At 39.8% G+C, this 25498-nt stretch overlaps 1 protein-coding gene across 1 annotated transcript in view; it reads left to right on the top strand.

Moving 5' to 3' along the window:
- ENPP3 (ectonucleotide pyrophosphatase/phosphodiesterase 3) overlaps positions 1 to 9954 on the top strand; it is a 42860-nt gene extending 32906 nt beyond the window's left edge. The window contains exons 21-25 of the mRNA XM_009460828.2: positions 3149 to 3284; positions 3791 to 3868; positions 5319 to 5451; positions 7133 to 7289; positions 8815 to 9954. Of these exons, the coding sequence (XP_009459103.1) occupies positions 3149 to 3284; positions 3791 to 3868; positions 5319 to 5451; positions 7133 to 7289; positions 8815 to 8988 (678 nt within the window). The 3' untranslated portion in view covers positions 8989 to 9954. The remainder of the gene's footprint in view (positions 1 to 3148; positions 3285 to 3790; positions 3869 to 5318; positions 5452 to 7132; positions 7290 to 8814) is intronic.
- Positions 9955 to 25498: the final 15544 nt, after the last annotated feature.

Below are 25498 nucleotides of genomic sequence, written 5' to 3'. Positions count from 1 at the left end.
AAGGTTATAACTGTAAGAGCTCACTCACTGACTTACCTTACACAGTAAGCTGACATCATGGTTTTTTATTACAACATGTACTAAACAAGAGAAAAAAGCTTTATAAATTCTAACAGCAGTGGAAGGACAGAGGGATAGCCTTTGGCTGTAAGCTTTGGCTACATACTTGGGAATGACAGAAAATTGCAATTTCTACAGAAGTTTTTTTGCATCCTAGGTTATTTATGTTGTGGATAAAGCCTGTGCCGTGATTTACACAATTTGTAAGGTGGGGCATTTCTTGACATTAGATTGCTATAAAGGAGGGCTTAAACAGTAAAATAGATGATGCAGGCTGGAGTTTTGCTGGTTTTGTGTGATTTAGAAGTTTTGAAACTGGGCTGGCTGATCAAGCCCACACAGTATTAATGCACCTGCATGCGATATCAGAATCAGGAATATTATGAATAATACATAGTTACAGATCTCAAATAAATGATGTCAGATAGAATTTTGGTCACTTAGTATTCTCAGTCAAAGGAAAATTTAAGATTGAAGGACATTTATTTTCCTGAGGTTTTATACTCATCTGCCAGGGAGGAAGGCAGATTTTCTTGCATAAAGATAGTCCCTCCACCTCCCTGAAGACACCTGTGGAATTTAAATAGGTTTGCTATGTAGAATCACTGAAGTTTAGTATAAAAATATATTCAATTGTATAACAATCTAATCAATCCTGCAGTGGGATGAAAACAGCAGTGAGTCTTGTATAAATCACTGGGATTTTGGAACTAAAACTCAGTGCAGTGGGGACTATGGGAGGGTTTTTTTTTGTGGTTTAGTGTTTTTTCTTCTTGACTGCTGAAAAAAGATTCCTGGAGGTGGCTGAAGTTGACATGACAGACCACAGCAGATACTTAAAGTCTGTCATGTAATGCAAATAACTTATGCTTCTTGACATTAATTACTAGCTCCTCAAAAGACAATAACCTGCATCAGAAAAGGTAATGCATAATGTGATAGGCAAAGCCATTTTTCAGTTGTAACTGTTTTCTTCAGAAGAAAACAGTTCTTTGATCTGAAGGACGAGGAGCCAAAGGGCTAAAGGTGTTGAATTGGTAATTAATGTTTTTTTCTGATTCCGAAGTTTTGAGGCGGTGGCTATCACTGTCAAGATCTCATTTCTTAATAAATGAGCACTTTCAACAGCTTCTTGGAGAATCGTTCTATTCTTATTGATAGACGACCTGTTTAAAAATAGCTTATTCCTCTATTTCGAGGGAAAGAAATGAAAGGAGGCTGTAGTACAGTGAGTGTATTAGTTCACAGAGCATTAGCAATACGGCTTGCAATCTGGGGTTGCATTAACTTTTGATCTCATCGTGCTAAAAGGTGACACAGACATAGCCATTCTGATGGTTGGACTCGATGATCTTAAGGGTCTTCTCCAACCTTAACGGTTCTATGATTCTATGATTCTATGATCTCTCAACAGCTTTTGATACTGTTTACTTGCTGACTTGTAGATCCTTGAAAAAACAAGCTGAAATATTCCTGAGTGGTTGCTTTTTCAGTATTTTGAGAGTTCGTAGCTTCATTATGAAGTTGGAGAATTTTCTCCTGTGATGTCCAATGGAAATAGCCAGGAGCAGCCTTCATCTCCTAAATGTATGGGAGTGTTTGTGAAAGTACAGGTGATACAATGTATTACATATGTGATGGACAGACAGCTCCAAAACACCGTCCTCCTGCCTTGGCACTTGGATTAGAGCTCATAGTTCATATAGTTAGCTTCAAGAAATGTGAAACAACGAGAAGAGAGTTGAGTGGTGTCCTCATTGCTTCAAGTTGGAGAAAATGTGACTGCTATTAATAACCCAGATTCATGATATAGGTCAAAAGCAGATTCCCTGCTGTATTTGGATAACATTAGGTGTGACTACTGTATTTAGTGAGAAGAATGAAGTTTTCCTCAGGACAGTCCTTGGCATGTTTACTCATACCTTTGTTACTTTGATTCAGGTTTCCCATCAGAGACCATAAAGAACTTGAAGCTACTGTTGAATATTACAGCTCAGTTATTAAGTTTAAAATACTGGTTTCTTCAGTGACCCTGATCCATTAACCCTGCCTTATTGATTTGCGTTTGCTTGACAATGACACCTTATCTGCTCAGGTGGCAAAGGCAGTCTTTTGTCTTTTGTATTTCATTCCATGTGGTATATATATTTTCCATTAATATACAACCTGCCCTAATATGGGCATCTACAGGAATTCCCATAGAAGTAAGTAAAGAAATTAAATCAAGGAGTACAAAGAGGCACAAGAAGAACATTCCAGTTCTTTATTTCTGCTCGGTTTTAACCGATCAATATAAACAATGTAGTGGAAATCAATTTACATGTTTAACTACCATTTATAAAGGCATAAAACAAATAAATATGTTCCATTCCTACCAAAATAAAAATAAATTACATGTAAATGAGTATGAAAAAGAAAATGCAGTTAAACACAGAAAAGCATATTCTGATGTTTTAGTTAATGCTATCATAAAATTACGATAGAATTATGATACGTTATAGAAAAGGTTATAAAAAAAAAGTAAAGGTTATAGAAACAATTATACTCATCAGAATCACTTTTGGCTAGATCTTAGCTAGTGTGCCTGTTAACATATGTCAGTGAAGTTCGTGAAGCTAGCCAGTAAAATGTACTGAATTTACTATGAATTTATTTAGCTTTAACTCTTCAGCAGCACAGACTCTTATTATGGAGATAGCATTCTCAGATGCTAAGATGAAGTGCTGGTGTCATCTTTATATACTAGCTGCTTTCCAGGAGGATGTGACATCAAGTTTGTGTTTCCAGAAATACGTAAAAGTGACGAATGAGCCAAACTTGTCACCTGTTTTTGCCTAAAGTATAACCTTATTTTGCTACTACAGTTTTACGTGCTGCATAAGGATTTCCCTGAATTGCCTAAAAACAGAAGTAGAGGAAAAACACTAGGCAGAAAACATCAGTGTCGATTACTTGCATTGACCTGATTCACTGTGAAAATAGGAGAAGATTCAATGAAGTCTGTTCTAGAAAGTTAAAACCATACAAAGCATTGGGTTAGCCGCAGCCGTGGGTGTAATACTTTTTTTTTTTTTTTCCCTTTTCACAGGAAAACACATCTCCTCTTCCTCCCACTGTTTCAGACTGTCTGCGGGCTGATGTTAGAATCCCTGTTGCTCGGAGCCAAAATTGTTCCAACTACCCAGAAGGGCAGACCTTTACCCACAGTTTCCTCTATCCTCCCAGTGAGCGTGGTTCTTTTTATAGCTAGAGCTTAGAAAGTCTTAATCAGCTGGATGTGGGTTTATGTTTAAACATATACTCAAACACCAAAACAAACTTCTTTGGATCAGCATGTTGGGCAGAAAAAGGTTTCCAGTATTTGTAGACTAACCAAAAGCAGGGCAGCTGCTACTTGTATCTGAATATTTTCAGTTTAGAACATTAAAGTTTTTCTTTAAAAAATGGAACAACTTGAATGTGATGAAAACTGTTCTGAAAGATGTAAAGGGTTGAAGGGCTGTCCCTCTTTCTCTGTATGAATATTCATTTCCTATTGTCAAAGTTTATAAGTACTTTATTGAACAGATTGTACAAACAAATTTGGAGATATGTTTGCAGTAGGATCATGCACTCATGCTCAAATGTAAAATGTAATTGAATTACATGTGCCTGCAATTTATAGTGACATATGAACTGAATTCTTCTTTGTATAGTATTTAATTAATTTATACTTTGTTCTTTTACACAGACTTCAATTCATCTGCTCTTGAACAGTATGATGCCTTACTGACCAGCAATATTGTTCCCATGTATAGAGCTTTCAGAGGTAGGTTGCCAAGTTTTCATTAATTTCGATTGATTATTTTCTGTAATTATGGTTCTGGATTTGATAAAGCTATGACAAGGACTTAAAAACATTAAGCCTGCAGTATATCTAGATCTTGTGCAAATACATTTAAAGCTTTTCAAAAGCATATGTGTGAAATTTTAAAATGCACTTAAGTAAGTTAATTTTTTTTCTGTATATAGTCCTGTCTGACCTCTGCTTAGGTGTACCTGTTCACTTTTGAATTTTCTCTTCATCTCCTGTGCGCTGTCCTAACATGAAATGCTAGCTATGAAACTCTCATTAAAATATCCCCTTGAGGAAATGCTCCAGGTGAATGAAAATGGCACTTTTTCTTTCCTTTTGCAAGGTCTCAAGAGAAGACAGGATGAAGTTTGTAAACAATGCCCTGATACAGTGCCTGTTTCATCAAGCAGAAACTCAAACCAGACAATATTAATCTTGGAATATTTATTTCAGGCAGATGTTTCTATTATACAAGTGCAGTAAGCCACATTAACTCTTTCCATCCAGCCAGACTCACATTTATTCATAATCACCGATAGGAAATTTTCTACAACTTCATATTGTCCTGTTTTACTCTTAGGCCTAGGCTCATTTTCTTAGACAAAGGATAGAAAGAGAAATTGCGTAAGGAAAAAGCTGGAGGAAAAGCAATGTTGTAACTACCTTTCTAATGCATTCAGACATCATTTATTCATTCACTCTTGTCATATAAAAAACAGAGATACAGAAAACCTAAGAGGCTTCAATTTTCCAAGTAAATCAAAGACATTATGAAAAATCCAATTTTCCAAGGAAAACTCTACAAGAGATTTAAACTTACAAGAAGCTACTCTAGACCATAAGCAAGAGGAAAATCAATAGGGAATGCCCTCAACCCCCCAAACCTATCTAGGGTTTTTTTGCCATGATAGCTGTAAATATTTGAATAGTCTCACTAGCTTATATCCTACAAATTGTATTTACTCAACATCTGTGAAATAAGCCAAATTGTCTAATGATATGTGACATGAGTTCTGTAGAGTTAGACTAACTCTCAGGTGGTAAATATTCCTCTCACAAAGCCATTATCTCAGTTCCTACTAATTGGCACAGTTGCAGGTGCTAGCAGACAGGCCAGCAATGAATGACCTCTCAGCTCTAGAATTGTAGCTGCAGCTTCAGATCGAATGCATTATCTCCAATAGTGCAATGGGCCTTGCAGAGCTATAATAGCATTTACCATGCCTCTTTCAATGGTCAGTAAGTGTATGTCCATTCTGATTACATCCAAATTTTGTGTAACAAAGAGTTGATTTTACAGGCAGTTTAGTTTGGAACTTTTTATTATTCATCTATAGCAAAAAAGGAAATATGTTCTTTTTCTTTAGTGGTGAAATAACTTCAAATTTATGTTAAATATGCTTATATTTTCTTTTAATTACAGACATATGGGACTATTTCCATAATGTGCTTCTTCAGGAGTATGCTAGAGAAAGGAATGGAGTAAATGTTATCAGTGGACCAGTATTTGATTACAATTATGACGGCCATTTTGATACCCTTGATGAAATTAAGCAGTAAGTACATGGAAAATCTAGAAGTCAAACTCCAGATTATTTCCCACTGTATTTCCACACAAAAAAACTTCTATTCAAAAAGAACAAGAAACAAGTATTACAGAGAATGGAGTATTCCCATTATAATACTACATCCACTGTTAACTCATACAACAGCAAATACTCTTGCAAACAGGTACAGTACTGTAAAAGTTGAAGTTCCAATAAAGAGAAAAAAAGCTTTGCAGTTACATGTGTATCTATGTACACACGCACAGATACGGACCAGTAACTTGTTTCCCAAGCTTATGCCTAGATTTTTGGGCCTCTGCAACAGAAATACTGGGAGAATATATGACATCTAAATATGCAGATGTGCTTAAGCGTAATTTTCTCACTTTCATGTTGTGCTCACTCACCTGTGTGTTGATTCTCCCTGTTGTCTCAAACTGATGTGTTTTATCAAAGATCAGATTTCTGCATTTGCCTTCACTGAATCATGTAACTGGGAATGTAAAATGTAATGTTCTTGAGTGGTACCTTTGCATAGCTATGGCTTACACAGGTCACTTGAAGATCTGACAAGTTCTAGGTACATTTTAGTGAGCTCTGGTAGCATAACAAAATATATTTAAAAATTCAGCTGCGTGTAGAAACAGGAATAAGAGAATATTTACATTAAAAAAATTCTATAAACAAGAAATATAAAAGATAAAGACCAACTATTTGTGTTAGTGAATGAGGACACAAGGAAGAAAAAACAGAATAAGAACAAACAACTTAGATTGTTCCAAATATAGGGAAAATGCCTTGTGACAGTAAGAACACTTATGTAGTAGAAAAGTGCTGGGAAATCTGCACAGCTGAATCTGTCGCTGGAGATGTTTTATTCAAGGCTAGACTTAATACCACATCTGTCAAAAGTGGTTTGAGAATGGGAAAATCAGCTCTGCCATGAAGTAGGAGGGTGGAAGGGAGGAGAGACTAGAACTTCCTTCCAAGCAGAATGCTGTAATACCCAGTTGACCACATAATGTTGTCCACAGTTTGGAATAAGCATGTTGTATTCAGCATGGTTAGTCAGTCATACGAAGCAGTATAATGATTTCAGTGATGGTGTTTTGTTGAATACTGCAGATGTACAGCAAATTTGGGAAGCATTCAGCTCCTCATAAGTTTATACACAAAAGTGACCATGTTCACGGAATAGCCAGAAAAGGGAGGCAAAGACACTTTGAATCAGGTATCCTAAACTGGTTTCTATAGCACATAGGCACGGGTCATCATTCTAGCATTTCTTGCTGGCAAGGAACCAGAAGGTAATTTTCTCATCACTATTCTTCAATTTGGTTTCATGTGGTTGAAATTCTTACTGTAATGAAGGGCAAATACAATGCTCTGTCCTGCCTTTTCCAGATATAGAGATCTCTGGCTTTGGCAAAATAGAGTATTGACCATGTAAGCAATCCTGTTGGTTTCAGTGGGACTGCTTGCTGCAAAAAGACTAATCCATACATGTTTGCCTGTTCATGAAACAGATAGTGAGGCTGCCTATCCCATCAGGTGTTTATTTCAATTATAAAATAGATAAAAGTCATATAGTAGTGGAAGATCAGTGTTAAGTTCTATAAATTACTAATGGCATCAGTGGTTTTAACACTTGATATCTAGATAAATCCCTTAATTAATGTTTGTTTTGTAGGCATGTAAACAATACAGAAATCCCTGTCCCAACCCATTACTTTGTGGTTCTGACTAGCTGCAAGAACAAGTCCTGTACTCCGCTGAACTGTTCAGGCTCCTTGGATGCTTTGTCTTTTATCATTCCTCATCGACCTGACAACACTGAAAGCTGTGCTGTAAGTATAGTTCTATGCTCCTGTGTGCCAATGAGCTTTGTGAACTGATTCCCGGTGGGATCCAGTCATCTGAAGAATCTTTAGAAGTCTAAGTGTTTAATTAATTCATTCCCCATGAGCTGAGAGCGAGTTGAGAGCTAAAGCAATGACTAGGAGAGCAAGAAGCTCCAGGAGAGGTAGCTGGAAACTAACGAGCTGATAGGAAGCAAGGAAAAAGAAGAAAGGAGGATTTGATAAGAGGACATGGAAATGCTGTCACCTGAGAAGGGCTGAGAACAGCAGCACAGCCAACAAGGTGAGATAGCTTTATGGAAGGCTGCAGGATAAACTTACTCCAGAGGTATCAGAGGACTTTGTGTGTTACTCCTTTCAGTGCAGCTAGAAGAATTCCTTCAATCCTTTGTTCCACCTTTATCAAAATTAAACCGTAGGCATTTAGATGGATGGTTCTGCAGTTGAAATTCATACTTGAATTAAATAAAATCTATGCTTACCACTAACAGTGTAAATCTTATGTTGTGTAGCAAACAAAATAAATTAGCTGAGTGTAATATGTATTGTTGAGCCAGCTGAGTGCCTATTCCATAAACTCTGGGATGCAGAAGGTTCCTTAGCTCAGTGTGTGTATCACAGAGTCTTCCCACACACAAGTATAGCTGCACAGACTTGAACTGGCCCTCAAAGCAATACAATTGTGGTTATTTAATTTGTTTATAACTTTGAACTCATAACTCTGGACAGGTGCAAGCTTGCGCTGCTTAGAAACAACTTGGGTGTCTCCTCATTTGTCGTGTGGATAATCCACAACTGCCCAGTGATCTTGTTGGTAGTTGAGAGCTGACTAAATATACAAAATAAATAATTTGAATGAATTAGTCTTTATACTTTAGAAATTAACACCTGTTATGTCTAAAGTTTAGCAACAAACCCCAAATATCGTTGCATTGTGTCTTGCAGTGATGTAAATGTAGTGAACCATTTGTGTCAGAAGCAGATATTGTTAACGGAAAAGCGAATTACCATCTGTTTGCAAAAAAACTTTGTAGTAAAAGAATTGAACAATAACATTTTTGATTGATTAGTGCTTACATTTCCATTGTTTTCCCTGTCTATCTAGCAATTATTATTGCTGTACAACAATCAAGACTGAGCTGCTGTAAGAACTTTGTTCAGGTTGTCAGGTGCCTGTTTGGCTAGCCTGAGCGCTGCAGCTAATTTATACTGTAACTAAAAATGTCCTTACTTGTGTGACTCAACTGTACTTTGTAGTTAAAAGTCACACTTGTCATTTCAGCATAATTTGCTTCTGTGTTACTTTGGAGGTGGGGCAGTGGGGAAAGGGGACATCCATTTTATCCGTAAATGCAAGGCTGTAAAGATGTCTAGGAAAACCTGAAAGAAGTTTTACCAACTGGAGGCCTTTAGTCTGTCAAACCAGTCCAAACACTGGTTTTTTTCTAACACCACCACCAAAGAACAGAGTGCCTTTTATGTGTTTGAACATTGTTCTTGTTTGTTTTGGCAGGAAAATAAGACACTTTCTGAATGGGTTGAAGAAAGAGTTCAGGCTCATTCTGCACGTGTTCGGGATGTGGAGCTGCTAACTGGGCTTGACTTTTACCAGGAAAGAAAGGAACCTGTCTCCGAGATCTTACAGCTAAAGACATTTTTGCCAATATTTGAGACTGAAATTAACTGAATAGCTGTAAAAAAAGTGTCAATGCTTGGAAGAAAGCAAATTTAAGTGATTTAACTTTTTTCCTTGCTAAAGTATGTAGTAAACATGACTACAGCTCTTCTATAAGAAAACACACTTAGAGGAGCTAATTTCTTTTTTCAAATTCATGGTCAAGTGTTTTGTGCCAACTGAATAAAAATTACCTAAAGTAAATTAAATTGTCATTGCTGAGCCAGGCTTTCAAAATAGAGAATATTTTATTAGTAGTGGTTTGAAAAAACCCTGCAAAAGGAACATGTTTCATAGTAGAGAGACCCCAGATTTGTAAACTGTATAGAAAATATTTCTCTAATGGAGTTGGAAAGTGAAACAGTTTGAGAGGAGCGTGTGAGTTTTTTCCCTTGTGTTTATCAGAGAGGTTACAGTTATCTAATGCTAATATGTTTTGAAACGTTCTGAATTTCTCTTTTTCACCTAGTAATTCAGATGGAAACTGCTATGTATTTAAAAAACATATTCAGACTTGCAAGAAGTTTGTATATAGTGGAAGTGTCTTCTATGATCATCCCCTGTGTTTTCCACTTGGGTTAATTCATTATGCTAGAAACAAGTGAAGTGAAGTTATAGTAAATGAGCTGTATTCTGTACCCTTCAGAAATCTTAAAGCATTCTGAACATGAAGAGGTAAAAGAAACACTCTAGGAAGAAGAATTTTGTCTGGATATTTACCTGTATTTGCAATGATTTCCAAATGCCTGGCAATACCTAAATGTTTGTGTTTATTTTTAAATAGTTAAACCTGAGATTAGTGCACAAAATTAGTGGTGACATCCAAAAAATAGTTAGCGTTCCTTTCCGTAGTGACTTTATACACAGAGACTCTCTAACTCACACTGTGCTGTACGCAAATTACTACTGAGGGCAAGTAAGTGGGGCAAGGCAGTGGAAATTCCCAGATTCTGCTATTAAAGAAATGTCGATCGTTAATTGAGTGTTGAGCTGGTTTTCTCCACTGAAAATGCTGCTAAGCGCAGGTATGAATAACAGCAGACAATTGACCATTTGTCTGATTTATAGGCACAGTGGGGGAGTTTTAAAGAAACATGTCAAAGAGTGATTCAATCTGTGACTAATTGTGGACTGAAGGAGATATGTCTGTTTAAAAAAGGAAGCTTTAAAAGCCTTTACAAAGAACCCCAACACCGCTACAGGACATTTTTTTCCCCACGTCTTAGATGATCAGTGTATGCAAATACACTCCAAATGTAGCTTAGCAATATTTATCTTGCCTCAAGACGTGGGACCAAGCTGAATGTCAAAATTTGTATCTTTGGTTACACCATTACGCCACCTCCTTGAACATGGAACTGTATTTGACCCTGCAACACTGTGGCATCTAAGTCTGTCCATCTAAATCAGAGACTTCTGAGACAGTTTACTGTCTCAATTAAGAATACACCTGATTTTTCACTGCATAGTAAATCATACCCTAATTCTAGTCAATGAATCTACATAACACATACTAATGTAGGCATGTACATTAACTAGTCTAGAATCGTAAAATTAATTTCAGAGATAAGAAGAAACAGACAGTTTCTTAAGAGTATAATATTTGGTATGTCTACATTAGCAATTTAAAGTAGAATTAGCTTGACTGATGTGCTGTTGTTGTGACTTGATATATTTAAATTTGAATTAACCCCTGTATCACCAACCATGGCAGCAATACAAGCTTCAGGCCAATAATCTAGTTCAATTATGAAAGCAAATTTCTGGTGTAGATATGCCTTTGTGAACAGTTACACTCATGTTTGAGTTATGTATGTCCCTCAGTACCTGCATAATGAAATAATGTCTTTGAGGTTTGCCCAGACTTCTAAAAATTAATTTCATCCATGCTGTCACGCACAACTTAAACAGCAGCAAAATTAATTCACTGTCCTCCTTCACAAGATTCTTTAATATTTGTCTTTATCAAAATGTCTAGCCTCCCCCCCAAAAGCACCCCACCCTGCTGATAAAAGTTGGCCCCTTCTGCATAAAGATCCCTGCCTATCAGGCTGACAAAAACTGTATTTCTCGTTCAGTATTCGCGTAGCATCTAACACAAGAGGATCTTGATCACATATTTGGGTTTTACACAAACTTTTGTGGTAATGGACTCTGAAGTTGCAGTTACTCCAAGAAAGCAAATATGGAAGTGGTTTTGCTATAGTCATGTTTATTTCCCCTGCTATTCATTCAGCTGTCATAGTATCTAGTGTTCAAAAGTGTAGTTGGTCATTTACAGATAAAAGTATGGAGATCACATAGGAATAACTAACTGAAAATTTTGTGTGAGTAAAGGGTTCAGTTCTTTCAGCCCTGTATTCTTCCCTTGGCACTGATGCCTGGGTACTCTCTTCATGTTGCAGAGTCTCCAGCTTTTCAGTGCCGATTCTCTGTGCCGTATCATACAGTTTCTGCCGCACCCCGTGACGTAAACTCTGCTATGAACTGCTTCTGGCAGCATTCTCTTCCCTCTCCTTCTCCCCAGAGGCTGTAACGTCCATCTGTTAGTTGATCTTGTGGTTTCACAGGCCTCAAACCTGTTGCACTTTTTGTTACTTACAGGAACAACTATGGGAAGTTTTCTTTCCCCCATCACTACTAAGTTCAACCACGCAGCCTAGTCATTGACTGCTTTAGAACACAGCTGTATTTCTGACTGATTTGGTGGAAAACTGTGGGCTAAGTTTTCTTGCTTTCCCTTCCCTAGTTACACAAGCCAGTGCCTGCATTGGAGAGTGGGAGAACTAGTAGTGAAGCTGATGATAGAATGCTGATTAGGGGAGAGATTTGGCTCTGCGTACCCCCTTGTATCACATAATTAAAGCTGCATATGGGAGAAAGTGCAGCTCTCAAACCCTGGAGATTTATGCAAGAGAAGTTCATTAGTGTTTGGGCTTTGGTGACCTTACATAATTTTTTTAACGGGTTCATAGGCTTGCACAGGCATTTTTGTTTAAATTTGAAAATAAGTGTAATGACTTATCCATCTGTAGAAATAAAAATTAAAAAAATCTTGCCAGTTTGTAAGAAAACACTCAATACTGTGTACATACGGTTGCATTACCAGTAGAGGTATAGCCTGAAACTTATGCAGTTGCCTAAGACATTTGTACGGATCTTTTCCTTTTTGAAAAAAAAGTAACTTCTGCAATTTGCATGGAGATGGAAATGAACAGCTGCTTCAAACAGAATTCATGTGCCACCACAGCTACAAACTACAGCACAGTCATTCTGAGAATCTAGAAAAAAATATTTTATTCAAATAACATTGACCTGGAACATTTCAGCCACTTACGTTTCAAGACTCTCAAGTGGTTGTCCTGGCTGGCATTTCAAAAGGAAAGAATACTTATTCTTCATGAAAGTTATCAAATATATGAAAGTTCTGGTATGTAGAGGAGAGTAGGGGGGAATAAGTTCTGTCTTGCAGTTCAAAGGCAGTGAAACCGTATGTGACATTGTAGGAAGTCTACCTGGGACACGTTCCTTACTATAGAAAAGCAGGACAAAAGAACAGTTGATGGAATGTGTAAAAGTGATTATTTTTTTACTCAGAAATGCTGAGAAATTCAGAAGTTAAAATAAAGAAACAGTAAAAGTAACAACAAATGGACAATAACACATAGTAAAACCAGCATACGGCAAATATTTAATTTAAAAACATACTCCTCCTTTGATAACCACTCTGCTTTGTCCTGAGAACTAAGAAATAATGCTGTTTCTGAAAGTTTCAAACTTCTCCTGTTTCCTAGGGGATGTAGGTATAACTTCCCAAAAATGGCAAGCCCTTTGTTTCTGTGGTTTTTAGCCAGTTTTGGGACCCCTAAGTATGAAGCTGGAGTGGAATAGGCATAAATCAATCTGCTGACTGTAAAAGCAGATGCTGCCGAGTCCCAGCTCTCATAGCCGCATAGAGAATTAAAAATGTAAATTCTGTAAAACGTGATTTTCCGTAGACCACCATAGAAGCTGAGAAACCGAGCACTCCTGTAGCCATTGAAAATCTGAACTCGGGGGATCTGGCTGTTTCCCTCTCTTATGCTTCAGGGTCTTTTGAGTTTTAGAGTATTAGAACCAAATGTGTAAGCAAATATAGAAATTTATCACTACCTATAGCTAGTCTTGTCTCTGTAGCAAGGCAGAGTAATAATGAAAGAGAGCAGGCAAGGGAAACACAGCCTACCCTGCTCCAGAAAATCCTACAGCCAGAGCAAGGAGAAGCTTAACTGATATTTTTTTTAGCAAGTGCTACTGTTTCCCTAACACCACGCCCTGGCTCTGCAAGACTCTCACCATATGAAACAAACTTTTTTTTTTTTTTTCTTAATATTTATTATAGAAACCACTGGCTTTTTGTCAATACCTCACTGAAGGCTACCTTCAAGGTTGAGTGCAGACATTTAAATGGCACAGAATACCCTTCACTCCTACCTTGGACAGTATTGCTTAAGGAAAATAGTATTAATGGATACAGAAAGGGCTGTTTTTTCAAATTACCTCCCATACTGGTCCTGCAATATTTGTACATAGGATGATGGGATTTTTCATATGCAAAATGTAAAACTGTGTTTATAAGTACAGATTTTTTTTCTACCTGAACTGCGCCATTTCTGTGCGGTGTAGGGAGTTCCTGCCCCTGAGTGAAGAGCTGTCAATAAGGAGGCAGGCAAATCTGTCATGCCTCTGGACCTGATGTCTTGGCAAAAGTGGAGGTTCAGAAGTGTCCTCTTAATCAAGCAGCACTTCCCTGCCCCATCACATTTCCCCTGGGGAGGCAGAAGTGAAGACTGCTGGAATGACTTTCCTTCCAACAGTCTGGAAGTAGCAGCAAATTTGAATCCTTCCCACTCCCTGGAGCAGGAACCAAAGAACAGGAGTGTTCTCAAAAGGATGAAAAGTGGTGGGTGGAACATGATTTGGGATCAGCCAGTGTCAGGGCTTAGGACAGCTTTGGGTTTGAGATCAACCAGACATGAAGCAGGAGGAGTCTTTTGCCAAGGACCCAAATTACTTATGAATGTACACTAAGGAGACCTGGCAACTGGTGAGGCACATAAACCAAACTGCCCTCTGTCCAGGAAGCTCAGGCACAGCCTGCTTTGCCTGTAACGGTTGGAAGTTGGAAGGAGAGCAAGTGCTTCCCAAGGCTGGCTGCAAGGAAGGGCAGATCTCCAGGTCTTACTCCATGTGAGAGAAACATGCCTTGGGAGAAGAGGACTCTGGTTTTCCAGAGGCTCTCCGAGGAAAGGCAAACTTGCAGTTTTGTTTGCTGTCTAGCTTGCCTCTTATCACTGAGTCAGATATTGCTGCCTAACAGACGGAACAACTCACCAAAGGCGTGTGTGGTTTTGCACAAAACTAGGGACTGTAGAGAGTGGTGTTACAAGCTAAGAGGCAGGGTGGTCTTATCTGGGCAGACGGTGGGCACAGTCTTTCCTTCCTACCAAAGAGGCTCAACTAATCTGATATTTGGCAGTAAGGAAACCATTTCTCTGGCTGGTTGTACTTCAACAACAGTTGTTGTTCACAGTTACAATGACAGCAGGAGGTGATTTAGAAACCACTCTCTTAGGATTGCCACGGCTGGACAAGTGAATTTTGACCACATTGTGATTTCAGCGAGATCAACAGTTCACAAACAGATATGCCAACCACAACTCCAGCTGTGCTTGCAAGGCATACAAAAAAGGCATCTGAGGGCTTTTTAATCATTTGTATGACTGCCTGTAGTGCCGTGTAGCTGAAAGAGAAATGAGCTATTGGTTAGGCTCCACACTTTGATGGGGGCATGATAAACTAAAGTTAAGTTCTTTCATTTCCTTAAAAACAAAACCCCCAGCTTTTTCTGCCTAACTCTGCTCCTTAGCAACCTGTGTTCTTCTAAGCTGGCTAAGGATATCCACAGTAATTCAGGAGGATCTCTGAGTGCCTACAAGGACCACTTATAGGGTGAGATGGAGGAAAAACCTGAAAAGACCCGTAACTTGAAGGTTTCTCTAGATGCATTTTCTAGATGATTGCAAACAGTGGATCTTAATACACCAAAGAAGCTTTTTCTTATGTTTAAGTTGAATTTCCTGTGTTTCAGTTTGTGCCCATTGCCTCTTGTCCTGTCACAGGGCACCACTGAAAAGAGCCTGGCTCCGTCCTCTTTGCCCCCTCCCTTCACGTATTTATACACACTGATAAGATCCCCCTGAGCCTTCTCTTCATCAGGCTGAACAGTCCCAGCTCTCTCAGCCTTTCCATGTAGAAGAGATGCTCCAGTCCCTTAATCACTGTAGTAGCCCTTTGCTGGACTTTCTCTGGTATGTCCATGTCTTTCCTGTACTGAGGAGCCCAGAACTGGACCCAGAACTCCAGGTGTGGCATCACAAGTGCCGTGTAGAGGGGAAGGATCACCTCCCTCAACCTGCTGGCAGCACTCCTCCTAACGCAGCCCAGGATACCATTGGCCTTCTTTGCCCCAAGGGCAGATTGCTGGCTTGTGTTCAACTTGTTGTCCACCAGGACCCCCAGGTCCTTGTCTGCCAAGCTGCCTTCCAGCTAGGTGCCCCCCCAGCATATGCTGGTGCATGGGGTTGGTCCTACCCACGCGCAGGATTTTGCATTTCCCCTCGCTGAACTTCATGTGGTTCCTGTGAGCCCATTTCTCCAGCCTGTTGAGGTCCCTCTGAATGGCAGCGCAACCCTCTGGCGTGCCACTCTTCCCAGTTTTGCGTCATCAGCAAACTTGCTGAGGGTATGCTCTGCCTCATCATCCAGATGATTAATAAAGATGGTGAACACTATTGGACCCAGTATAGACCACTTGTGACTACTCAGAAATGGGAATGCCTCAAAGGTTGCAAGGTTAATTGTTGTGCTTTTTCAGGAATGCTTTTTGAAGCTAGTGATTTTATTTATTGTTATGAAATTTTCCCAGTGGCAGAATACAAGCCTGTTATTCTGTAGGCAGGATAAAAGAGTTTTCTCAAAAAGTCCTGCATTTCAGATATGCCAGACTTTTTTGTATGAGCAGCTTAACATTCATCAGCACAGATGGAAGCTGTATCAGTCAGCTGTAAATATAAAACACTCAATTTGATCAACCAAAAAAACTTTTCGTAATAACTTGGGGAACTAACAAACTTTCTGTCCTTCTCATTACTGTATGCAGGACATGCCACAGAATTCTCTCTCGGATCTCAGGAGTACCCAGCTCTCCAGGGGAAGAAAGAGGACTGATAGGGAACAGCTGAGAAAAAGCATTTTGGAAAGGAATGCTCCTTCTTACCTTGCAGGCAGGCCAGTGAATGTAATTTCCATCTATTCAGCTGTTCTGGTTTGGATTCTTTTTTCCTGTTGCTATTTGTTTCCAGGATAAAAGCTGATAGATTTGTGTCGAACTACCAAAACTACAGCTGTGAATAACATTTCTATCATCTCTAGAACATTCGAAGGATATTCCCATCAGCCAAGAATGCAAAACATGCTTCAGAAATGATAGTTGGTTTTAATTTCTCCTTATGAATTTCTCCTCCACTTTAGGCAAAAGGATGCCTTTTCTGTATCTGGGAGCACGTTTTCATGCAGCTGCAGATTCCAAAGAGATTAGTTTGCAGCCCTCCTTTCCAGTCTTCCCGAAGGGGCATTGTCCACATCCTTTCATCTCACCAGTTTATATTCTTCTAATTCTTTTGCTCAGATTACAGATGCTAGATATCTCCCTAGCACCTTTAAGCATTTCAGATCGGTCTTCAGATACAAGGAGGAAGAAGGGTGGAAAAAAAGCACTGTCTGAATGCAGAAAAAACCCAGAATATTCAAGTGTTTGTTCCTTGGCATTTTTAAAAGCTTAACTGCAGATCCATGGGAAAGGTGAGTTCAAACTGTTGCTTACTCTAATTCTTTCACAGAATGAGAAATCTTGCCTCATTTCCTTTCCTCAGTTATGAGTTAGATCACATTTTATGTGGTATGCAACTTAATCTTACAAGTTTTGGGAACAGTTTAGCCGCATAGGCTTAGGAACCGCACATGATATGATCTCGTATTTGTTTTAGTAAATTTTTGTTTAGGAACATTGCCAACAACTTTCAGGCTCTGTTTGGTGTATCAAACACGCTTCTGGTGGTTTAGCAGCAAATAATTCCTTATAATCCTGGTTCCGAAAGGCACAGTCAGACGGAGTGACAGCAAACAGGATGCTGTCTGGTGGGAAAGCAGAGGAATGAGAAAAAGAGAAGGAGACGGCAGTGAGGCATGTTTCAAAAAGGACTGGCAACGTTTCCCTAGGAGACTGTGGGCTGTGGAGGGCACAAGGACTGGCCAGTGACCCCTCTTTGTAGCTGACCCACAACATTGGGTATAAGAAACAACCACATCAGTTTCTATTTTTTGTGCAGTGTGTCACTGGCTGTATCTGCTGTCCAACATCTTCCTTTTCCCATGGTTCCTGCTTACCATTTCTCTTACTCCAGTGTGCGTCTTTTTCTCTTCCCAGCCCCAGTCATGTTTCTCCCCAGCACCTGCGGCTCAGTGTGATCTTTGGCTTCTCCAGCTGTTGCCATTTGCAATGAAAGGAGTCCCCATTCCTATCTCCAACTTGGCCCTTAGCATTTGGCCCAGCTGTTCATGTGCCAACCATACTCCCTAAATAATTAATTTCTAATAAAACCAGTATGTAATCTAGCTCCCTGCTCAGTCTTTGGGACTGTGATCACTGCCACCCGTGCTTTCTCAGACCAGAAATCATGCTGCTCTTGCAACTCAGGACTTTCAGAAAACTTAGTGTAAAAGTGATGAATTTAGTCACTAAAATCACATGGCTTCTGCCAAAGAAATAGGATGAGCTGTAGGAAGTCCAGAAATAAGCATTTTCAGTAACAAAAGACACAAATGTTTTATGATAACATGTATGTTATAATAACTGTTGCCTGAGGTACTGATTTCATTAATGTACTGATGTAAAGATCCTTAGATAGAAAATTTCTGTTGGTCTGAATGACTTGTGGGTGAGAACTTCTAAGTAAACATCACTTTATGAGAAATGTTGTAAAACTGTATGGGTTACAGAAGTATATATAGTCTTTCTTTCAGTATCTTCCTCACATGCAAAATGTTTAAGAGAAATAATCCAGCGGAAATGTTGTCAGTGGTACTACAGAATGTTCTAGTTATTAAAAGCTACCAAATGTTAACAGGTGTGCATAAAAGCAATGTGAAAGCTTTCTAGAAATAGAAATAAAAATAGAAGAAAAGACTTTTGTATCTCACACAAAGACAAGCAGTGTATATTTCAAAGTAGCAGGCAGAAATTGATACCTGCTGTTAGTGCAGTTATGGAAAGCTCCCTCTTTTCCAGTCATGAACAACCTAATACAACCATGGAGACATTGCTGTAATATTGCTTGACAAATTTGCTGATTGATTGCTGTAAAAAACAGGTCCTGGTGAAACATGGTTGGTGAATGACATAAAGTCAAAAGGGAAATTGCCTAACTGATTTCTGAAATATCTCAGGAACTTTATGAAACCCGCTGTAAGAAAGATTATATTTCTTCATAGAAATTGATTTTCTATTTTCTATGATATGTTACTATACCGTGATTAATGCAGAAAAACTGCAGAAAAATAGCACTGAAAAACTTTGTATGTTCTGGCTAAAGCTCCTGCTTTATGAATCATTGAATCCACAGTCTACTTCTTGTCCAAGAAAGCTGCACAGCATTTTGGACAGCTATAGCATGTGATAATGATATACGGGACATGACGCACCAGTGTGTTTTTTATGTTCAGGGATTTTCCTATGTAATGTCTTGGATTGTTTACTGAGGTTTGAGGTTAAACTGAAGAAAACAATGATTTCCTTCTGGTCTCTGATAATCCACCTGCTTTTTAACTATTCAGTGTCATTTGTGAACTGCTGTCAACTTCTATGTATCACTTTGAATACAAACGAGGTGTTCCATGTGTATCGGTGTTTATATAGCCACATGGGCTTGGCAGGACTGAATGGTAAGTGCAGTGATGCCCTAATGGCCAAGTAGAGGAGAGGAAACAAAGAACTGCGTGTTTTCTTCTTTAAATATTAATTCTGAGTGGTTTCACATATAGCAACTTATAGGTTTGGCCAGCTCAGGCTAGATGGCACAAGGATTGTGTTGTAGACCTGAAATGACCACCAATGGCAGTGAAACTTCCAAGAAAGTGGTCTTAGTCATCCTGAAGCCCGTACAGAGTTCACCCAGAGCTGCAGCAGTCTCTTACCTAACCAAAAGCTTGCTTCAAAGTGAAAAAGCATGTGACTGCCACTGGTGACGCCTCCCTGTCATGGAGTTGTCAGTAGCTAAGAAGCTTGTCAAATAGTTGTCCACATCGTCTCCAGAGGTAGTTGTTGTAGGTAGAGACAGAGTAGAGCTGATGTAAGGCTGGCTAATGCACACTGATGATATATTTTTCTTGCTGTTTAGTATGTGAAGGGGGCTTCAAACTGTAATGGAACATTGTAATTCCAGTTACTGAAGAGGTGATTTCAATTTGGAGCAGGAGCAAAGGAAGGTTCCTGCTATGATTTGGGAAATTAAGTCCCTGTATTCTTACCTACTTTAATCTTTTCCCCAAAAATATGAGATTTTAAAAGCTTGTCTTGTTTAGCAGAGCAAACCCAGAACCTGAGAGGAGATAAACCACTCTTTCTAGCTGTATTGCTAGGAGTGACAGTAGTGATGAACAGCAGAGAAAGAAAAAAAGAGCTATCTATGGTATAGAACAATGTTGGCACCAAATAATATATGAATATAGAATTATATATGAAGTTGCTAGCAGTAGATTCCAGCTGGAAATCGGAAGACCAATTCTCACCAGTAAGCTTCTGGAACAGTTACTCAACGGAAATTGCAAGGGATAAACAAAAATACTTTTAAGAAAGAGCTTGGTCAACCTATGAATCAGCCTGAATTACACAGTTACCCATGATAACAGGGAACTGCCTCAATGACTCAATTGGATCTGTGTTCTTTGCCTCAATGAATAATGATCAAATGAAAGACAAAAAATGACATTTTTACTGTAGAAAGGAATGCAAGATCTGTTTAATTGAGACAGTGCTCAAGAATATTTAATGAAGATAAACACTGAAAGTCCTCATGGCCAGGAACTCGAGAAACTTACCTGGGTTTACTGCAATTTAAATAAAAAGTATCTGTGTTGCCAGGATTTGTATGAGCCCTGCTCTTGCTGCCATTTCAGCAGTCCTAGCTCCTGCTCTGCTTTCACTGCTTGTGAATCATCTTCCTGAACACTTGGATAGGAAAACTGTTCCCTGCTTGCTTTACTTCCAGCTGTGTTTGTGAGGTTGGGAAGTATGTGTGTGGATGACTGAAGAAAAAGGCAGTGGGGGTTGGAGGGGTCCTTTATTCCAAGGGTGGGGTTGTAATGCAACTCATCAATACCCTCTTCCTGTACTGTCTTTATTGACTGCTTTGCTCAGCATCTGCAAGACTGTGTGAGAGAGAGCCTCTCTGAAATGTAACGACAGGAGATGTCATGCTGAGCCAGAAAATATCTGTACAAAGTGCCTTTGACTAGTTAGGCAAAAAAGGGCATGGATAGAGTTGGTCAGAAAAAGCTTAATAAAACTTAGTTGGGTTTTTTATTTTTTGGTATGAATTAGTCAGCTCACTGAAATGAAACACTTTTGCAGAGTCTGAATTTGCTTTCAGTGGTGTCGCAACACAACCTTGTCAGCCAAACAATTTTCAGAACAAGGTTAGATGCCAACATATCGTCTCCGTGACTTTTTTTTTCAGGCTTCTCCTGAGCTGACAAACAACTTGAACTCATTGAGTCCTGGCTGACAGCCATATTGCTCCATGGCCGGCTGAGCTGACAAAGTCCATAGTTGGAGCAGCTTGCAGGCACAAGCTTGATGCTGGATTTTGTACAGCTTGAGTGACTGTCTTAACAACCAACCTGCTACTTGTTTTGTTGCCTTTTTGTCTGACTGCTGAGTTTCTGAAGTGGTAAAAATTCCCCGAGGACAGGAAATTTTTTCCAGCACAGCATTTCTGCCATGACTTTCCTCTTCAGCACATCCAAAACTCATGCTGTTGTCCTTGCTTTCTTTGCCCAAATTCTATTCCAACTCCTCATAAGAAGAAGATATGTGAATTTTAGTTGGAACATGTACAGAGACTGGGGCAAGGCAACCTGGCTAAAAAGAGCCCAGACACATGACAAAGAATGTGGTAGTTACTGGATCTGCTCAGAAGCTTTCATTGCAGAGAAGCTGCCTTGCAGGTCATTCCCATTTACATCCACTGAGAGAAGTTGGTCAGAAGATGGAGAAGAAATGAAGGAGGCCAAAGGCAATTAAATGTACTGAATTATCTAGATGTGAGAGCTGATTGACTGAGTGACTATTACATGACTATCATAATAGCTGGGTCCCTGCCTCATTATTGTTTTGGATACAGGATGCAGCTGTTGATCAGGGTTTGGATAAGTGCACCCTGTGCTAGGTTAAAACTGGCTGGATGGCCGAGCCCAGAGAGTGGTGGTGAATGGAGTCAAATCCAGTTGGCGGCCGGTCACGAGTGGTGTTCCCCAGGGCTCAGTACTGGGGCCGGTCCTGTTCAACATCTTCATTGATGATCTGGATGAGGGGATTGAGTGCACCCTCAGTAAGTTTGCGGATGACACCAAGTTGGGTGGAAGTGTTGATCTGCTGGAGGGTAGGAAGGCCCTACAGAGGGACCTGGACAGGCTGGACCGATGGGCCGAGGCCAACTGCATGAGATTCAACAAGGCTAAGTGCCAGGTCCTGCACTTCGGTCACAACAACCCCATGCAACACTACAGGCTGGGGGAGGAGTGGCTGGAGAGCTGCCTGGCGGAAAAGGACCTGGGGGTGTTGGTTGACAGCCGCCTGAACATGAGCCAGCAGTGTGCTCAGGTGGCCGAGAGGGCCAATGGCATCCTGGCCTGTATCAGGAATAGTGTGGCCAGCAGGACCAGGGAGGTGATAGTGCCCCTGTACTCGGCACTGGTGAGGCTGCACCTCGAGTACTGTGTTCAGTTTTGGGCCCCTCACTACAAGAAGGACATCGAGGTGATGGAGCGTGTCCAAAGAAGGGCAACAAAGCTGGTGAAGGGTCTGGAGCACAAGTCTTATGAGGAGCAGCTGAGGGAGCTGGGGTTGTTTAGTCTGGAGAAGAGGAGGCTGAGGGGAGACCTTATTGCTCTCTACAACTACCTGAAAGGAGGTTGTCGCAAGGTGGGGGTCGGTCTCTTCTCCCTAGTAACAAGCAATAGGGTGAGAGGAAACAGCCTCAAGCTGCACCATGGGAAGAAAAACTTCTTCACCGAAAGGGTAGTCAGGTGCTGGAACAGGCTGCCCAGGGAAGTGGTTGAGTCTCCATCCCTGGAGGTATTTAAAGAACGGATAGATGTGGTGCTCGAGGACATGGTATAGATGGACTTGGCAGTGTTAGGTTAACGGTTGGACTCAATGATCTTAAGGGTCTTTTCCAACCTTGACGATTCTATGATTCTGTGATTCTATGATCACTATTAATCAGCATCGTTATTTCCTTAGTGACAGAAGACTACTCAGCTGTTATTCTAGGATGCTGGACAGTGGAAAGACCTGCCTGTTTTATTGTTTGCAGACTTCCAGAGTAGTTGAAAAAAAATATTCTACCTTTCTGACCACCTTTCAATTATCTAGGGGACACACAATGTATAAGATAAACACCAATGTCTGAGAAATAACCTCAGAAAGAGGATCAGAGGGAAATTGGTTTATATGCTTGAGGTGATGCATGATCTAAAACTGATGTGGTGGAGCTTTGGATTTTTATACCATAAAGAGGAAGAATGAGCAGATATACTGCCTGTAGCTTTTATAAAAAGGTTATTCCAAATACGTTTCAAGTAAGCCTTGCAAGGATTCAGTATTTATGTAGTTCATAGGGTACAATTAATGCTTACTTATCTCTGCTCTTTGCATAAAACTTCTAAAGAGATAGATGTCTGGCACGTACTTTGAGACTTTAAACTCACACACAGAAAGGAGTATAGTAATATTTTCCTTGCATCCTCGAAAGCCATTCCATTAATATCTATCTTCCAATAATTAGTGGAGAAGCTAAACAATAATAATATTTGCTAACATGTAGGCTTTTGTTTGTAAACAAAGTACAGACTGAATGGAGTACAAGGGCAGTGGCACTGCTGGGACTGTCCAGCAGTGTTTGGGATTCATCCCACCTTATCACAGTGGTGCCAACTGACTAGTTCATTTTTGGGACTGGTGGTTGTGGTGAGAGACCAGGTCACGGTGGGAGCCCCAGGTGTTGATCCTGTGTGCAAGTCTTACGAGGAGCAGCTGAGGGAACTGGGGTTGTTTAGCCTGGAGAAAGGGAGGCTGAGGGGAAACCTTATCACTCTCTACAACTGCCTGAAAGGAGATTGTAGCCAGGTGGGTATCAGTCTCTTCTCCCAAGTAACAAGTGATAGGACAAGAGGAAATAGCACCAGGAGAGGTTTAGTTTGGATATTAGGAAAAAAATTCTTCACTGAAAGCATTGGAACAGGCTGCCCAGGGAAGTGGTTGAGTCCCCATCTCTGGAGGTATTGAAAAGACGTGTAGATGTGGTACTTAGGGACATGGTTTAGTGTTGGACTTGGCAGTGCTAGGTTAACGGTTGGACTTGATGATCTTAAAGGTCTTTTACAACCTAAACAATTCTATGATTCTATGGTTCTGTGATTCTGTGTAAGTAGGCCTCCTTATCAGGTCAGCCTCCCTGATCGATCTCAGACTTGTTGAATTGGATTTCCTCATGTTAGAGAGATGTGGGTAATGGAAAGAGACAGGCTTGGGGCTCCTGTACTATAAGTTGTGCTAGTAAAGAGGCCTGTGACAAAAGCCAGAGGAAATGTCTCTGTGAGGCATCAGGTGAAGACACTATGGCTTGTCTACACAGGGAAATAGTCTGTGTTGTTTCTGTAGAAAAGCTAATCTGCATTTGCCGAATCCTCTCATTGTTCTCTAAGAATGCCAGGAAGAACATGAAGCTATGCCCAAAGTTTTCCTTGTTTCATAATTGTTTGCACGTGCTCTGAAAGCCCCTGGGACATGGTGGATTACTAAGCCAGAAGAACATGGGCAACGACTTCTGACTGTCAATTAAAGCACATCATTACTTCATCTTAAGGAATTGCTTGCCCTACCCCTCTCTTCCGTGGAGAGCAATTCAAAGTAAACTTCGGACCTTTTTCTAAATAGGCTAGATTAAAATCATTGTTTGAGATTCAAAATATAAGAAGATCTTGTCTAGCTGTTTGATTAATGGTTCTAACCATGTGTCACAGGGCATCACTATGATACATTGCTGTCAATGAACGCTCATGATTGTCGACACTAAACAAGTCTAAAGGGGTAACTAACAAAGAAGTGCCTTAGCACAAATGCTTTGCCATCTTCAAAATGTCAGCTATCACTACTGTTCAGATGCTTTCTCTGCAAACTATGCTTCAATTCAGAAGATAAGAGTAAGTACCAGGGTGACTAAGTGCAACAACCCTGTGGTGAGTTAACACCCTGAAAGTGTCATAGGAAGATACCTTCCAAAGACAAGCAATTCTTCAGAGGCTTAAACAGCTAGTCTGAGACAAACTGATTTACCAATAACTTGTAAACTATGTGTCCAAGATATCTGGTACATAGAGCACTTGGAACTTTCCATGAAAAAGGAACCCCAGACAAAAACAAACATTCACTAAAAAACCATCATGTTTCTTTCTGGAGTGAGGGTAAAAATGACTTTTAGACACCACTAACATCCTGGTTGAGTCAATTCAACCTCTCTTAAAATAGATGGTTGGGTTTGGTTGAACATATTAATTTTTAAATGGTGACAGTCTAAAGAAACATCCTTACAAGAGCTAATGATAAAAGTAGGGTTTTTTTTCCTTTCATATCTTCTTATAAAAAGCCGAATTGATAGAAAAATTAATAGAAAAATGAGCTTTTAAGCTTTTCTCTGGAGGAGTTCTTTGTCAGGTAGATTTCATACACTTGCCTTTTGAGATCTTTTCCTTTTTTCCAGCTTCTTAATCCTAGCAGGAAGAGCTCATATGAGAAGGCAACACTTGCACAGAGTCTCTGCGTTACCCATCCTACAGTGAGTGATGGTTAGCCGAGATTTGCTGAGTAACACAGACTTTCTTGTAAGTGACGGACTACTGAGAAACTGGAGACAAACAAGTTTAGGCAACAAACAAGTTTAGGCAACGGAAATAAATATGGAAGGAGCAAATCTGTCTCTGACATCTGAGTTTAATCTTGTTGTGGCATGTCCATATAAGGGAATTGCTGAATTAGCTTAATGTAGACATCTGTTTAAAAAAGTTTGTTAACAAACTTGACATAAATGATTTGGGGGTTTAATAAAGGATACTTAACTCTACTCCTCAGAAGATTCATTTGCAA

The sequence above is a fragment of the Nipponia nippon genome, unplaced genomic scaffold, assembly GCF_047370975.1.
Source record: "Nipponia nippon isolate SJK-2023a ecotype South Korea unplaced genomic scaffold, ASM4737097v1 scaffold_4, whole genome shotgun sequence".
NCBI lineage: Eukaryota > Metazoa > Chordata > Aves > Pelecaniformes > Threskiornithidae > Nipponia > Nipponia nippon.
Note: the sequence above shows the minus strand (reverse complement) of the source record. Positions and strands in the feature narration are given on the sequence as shown.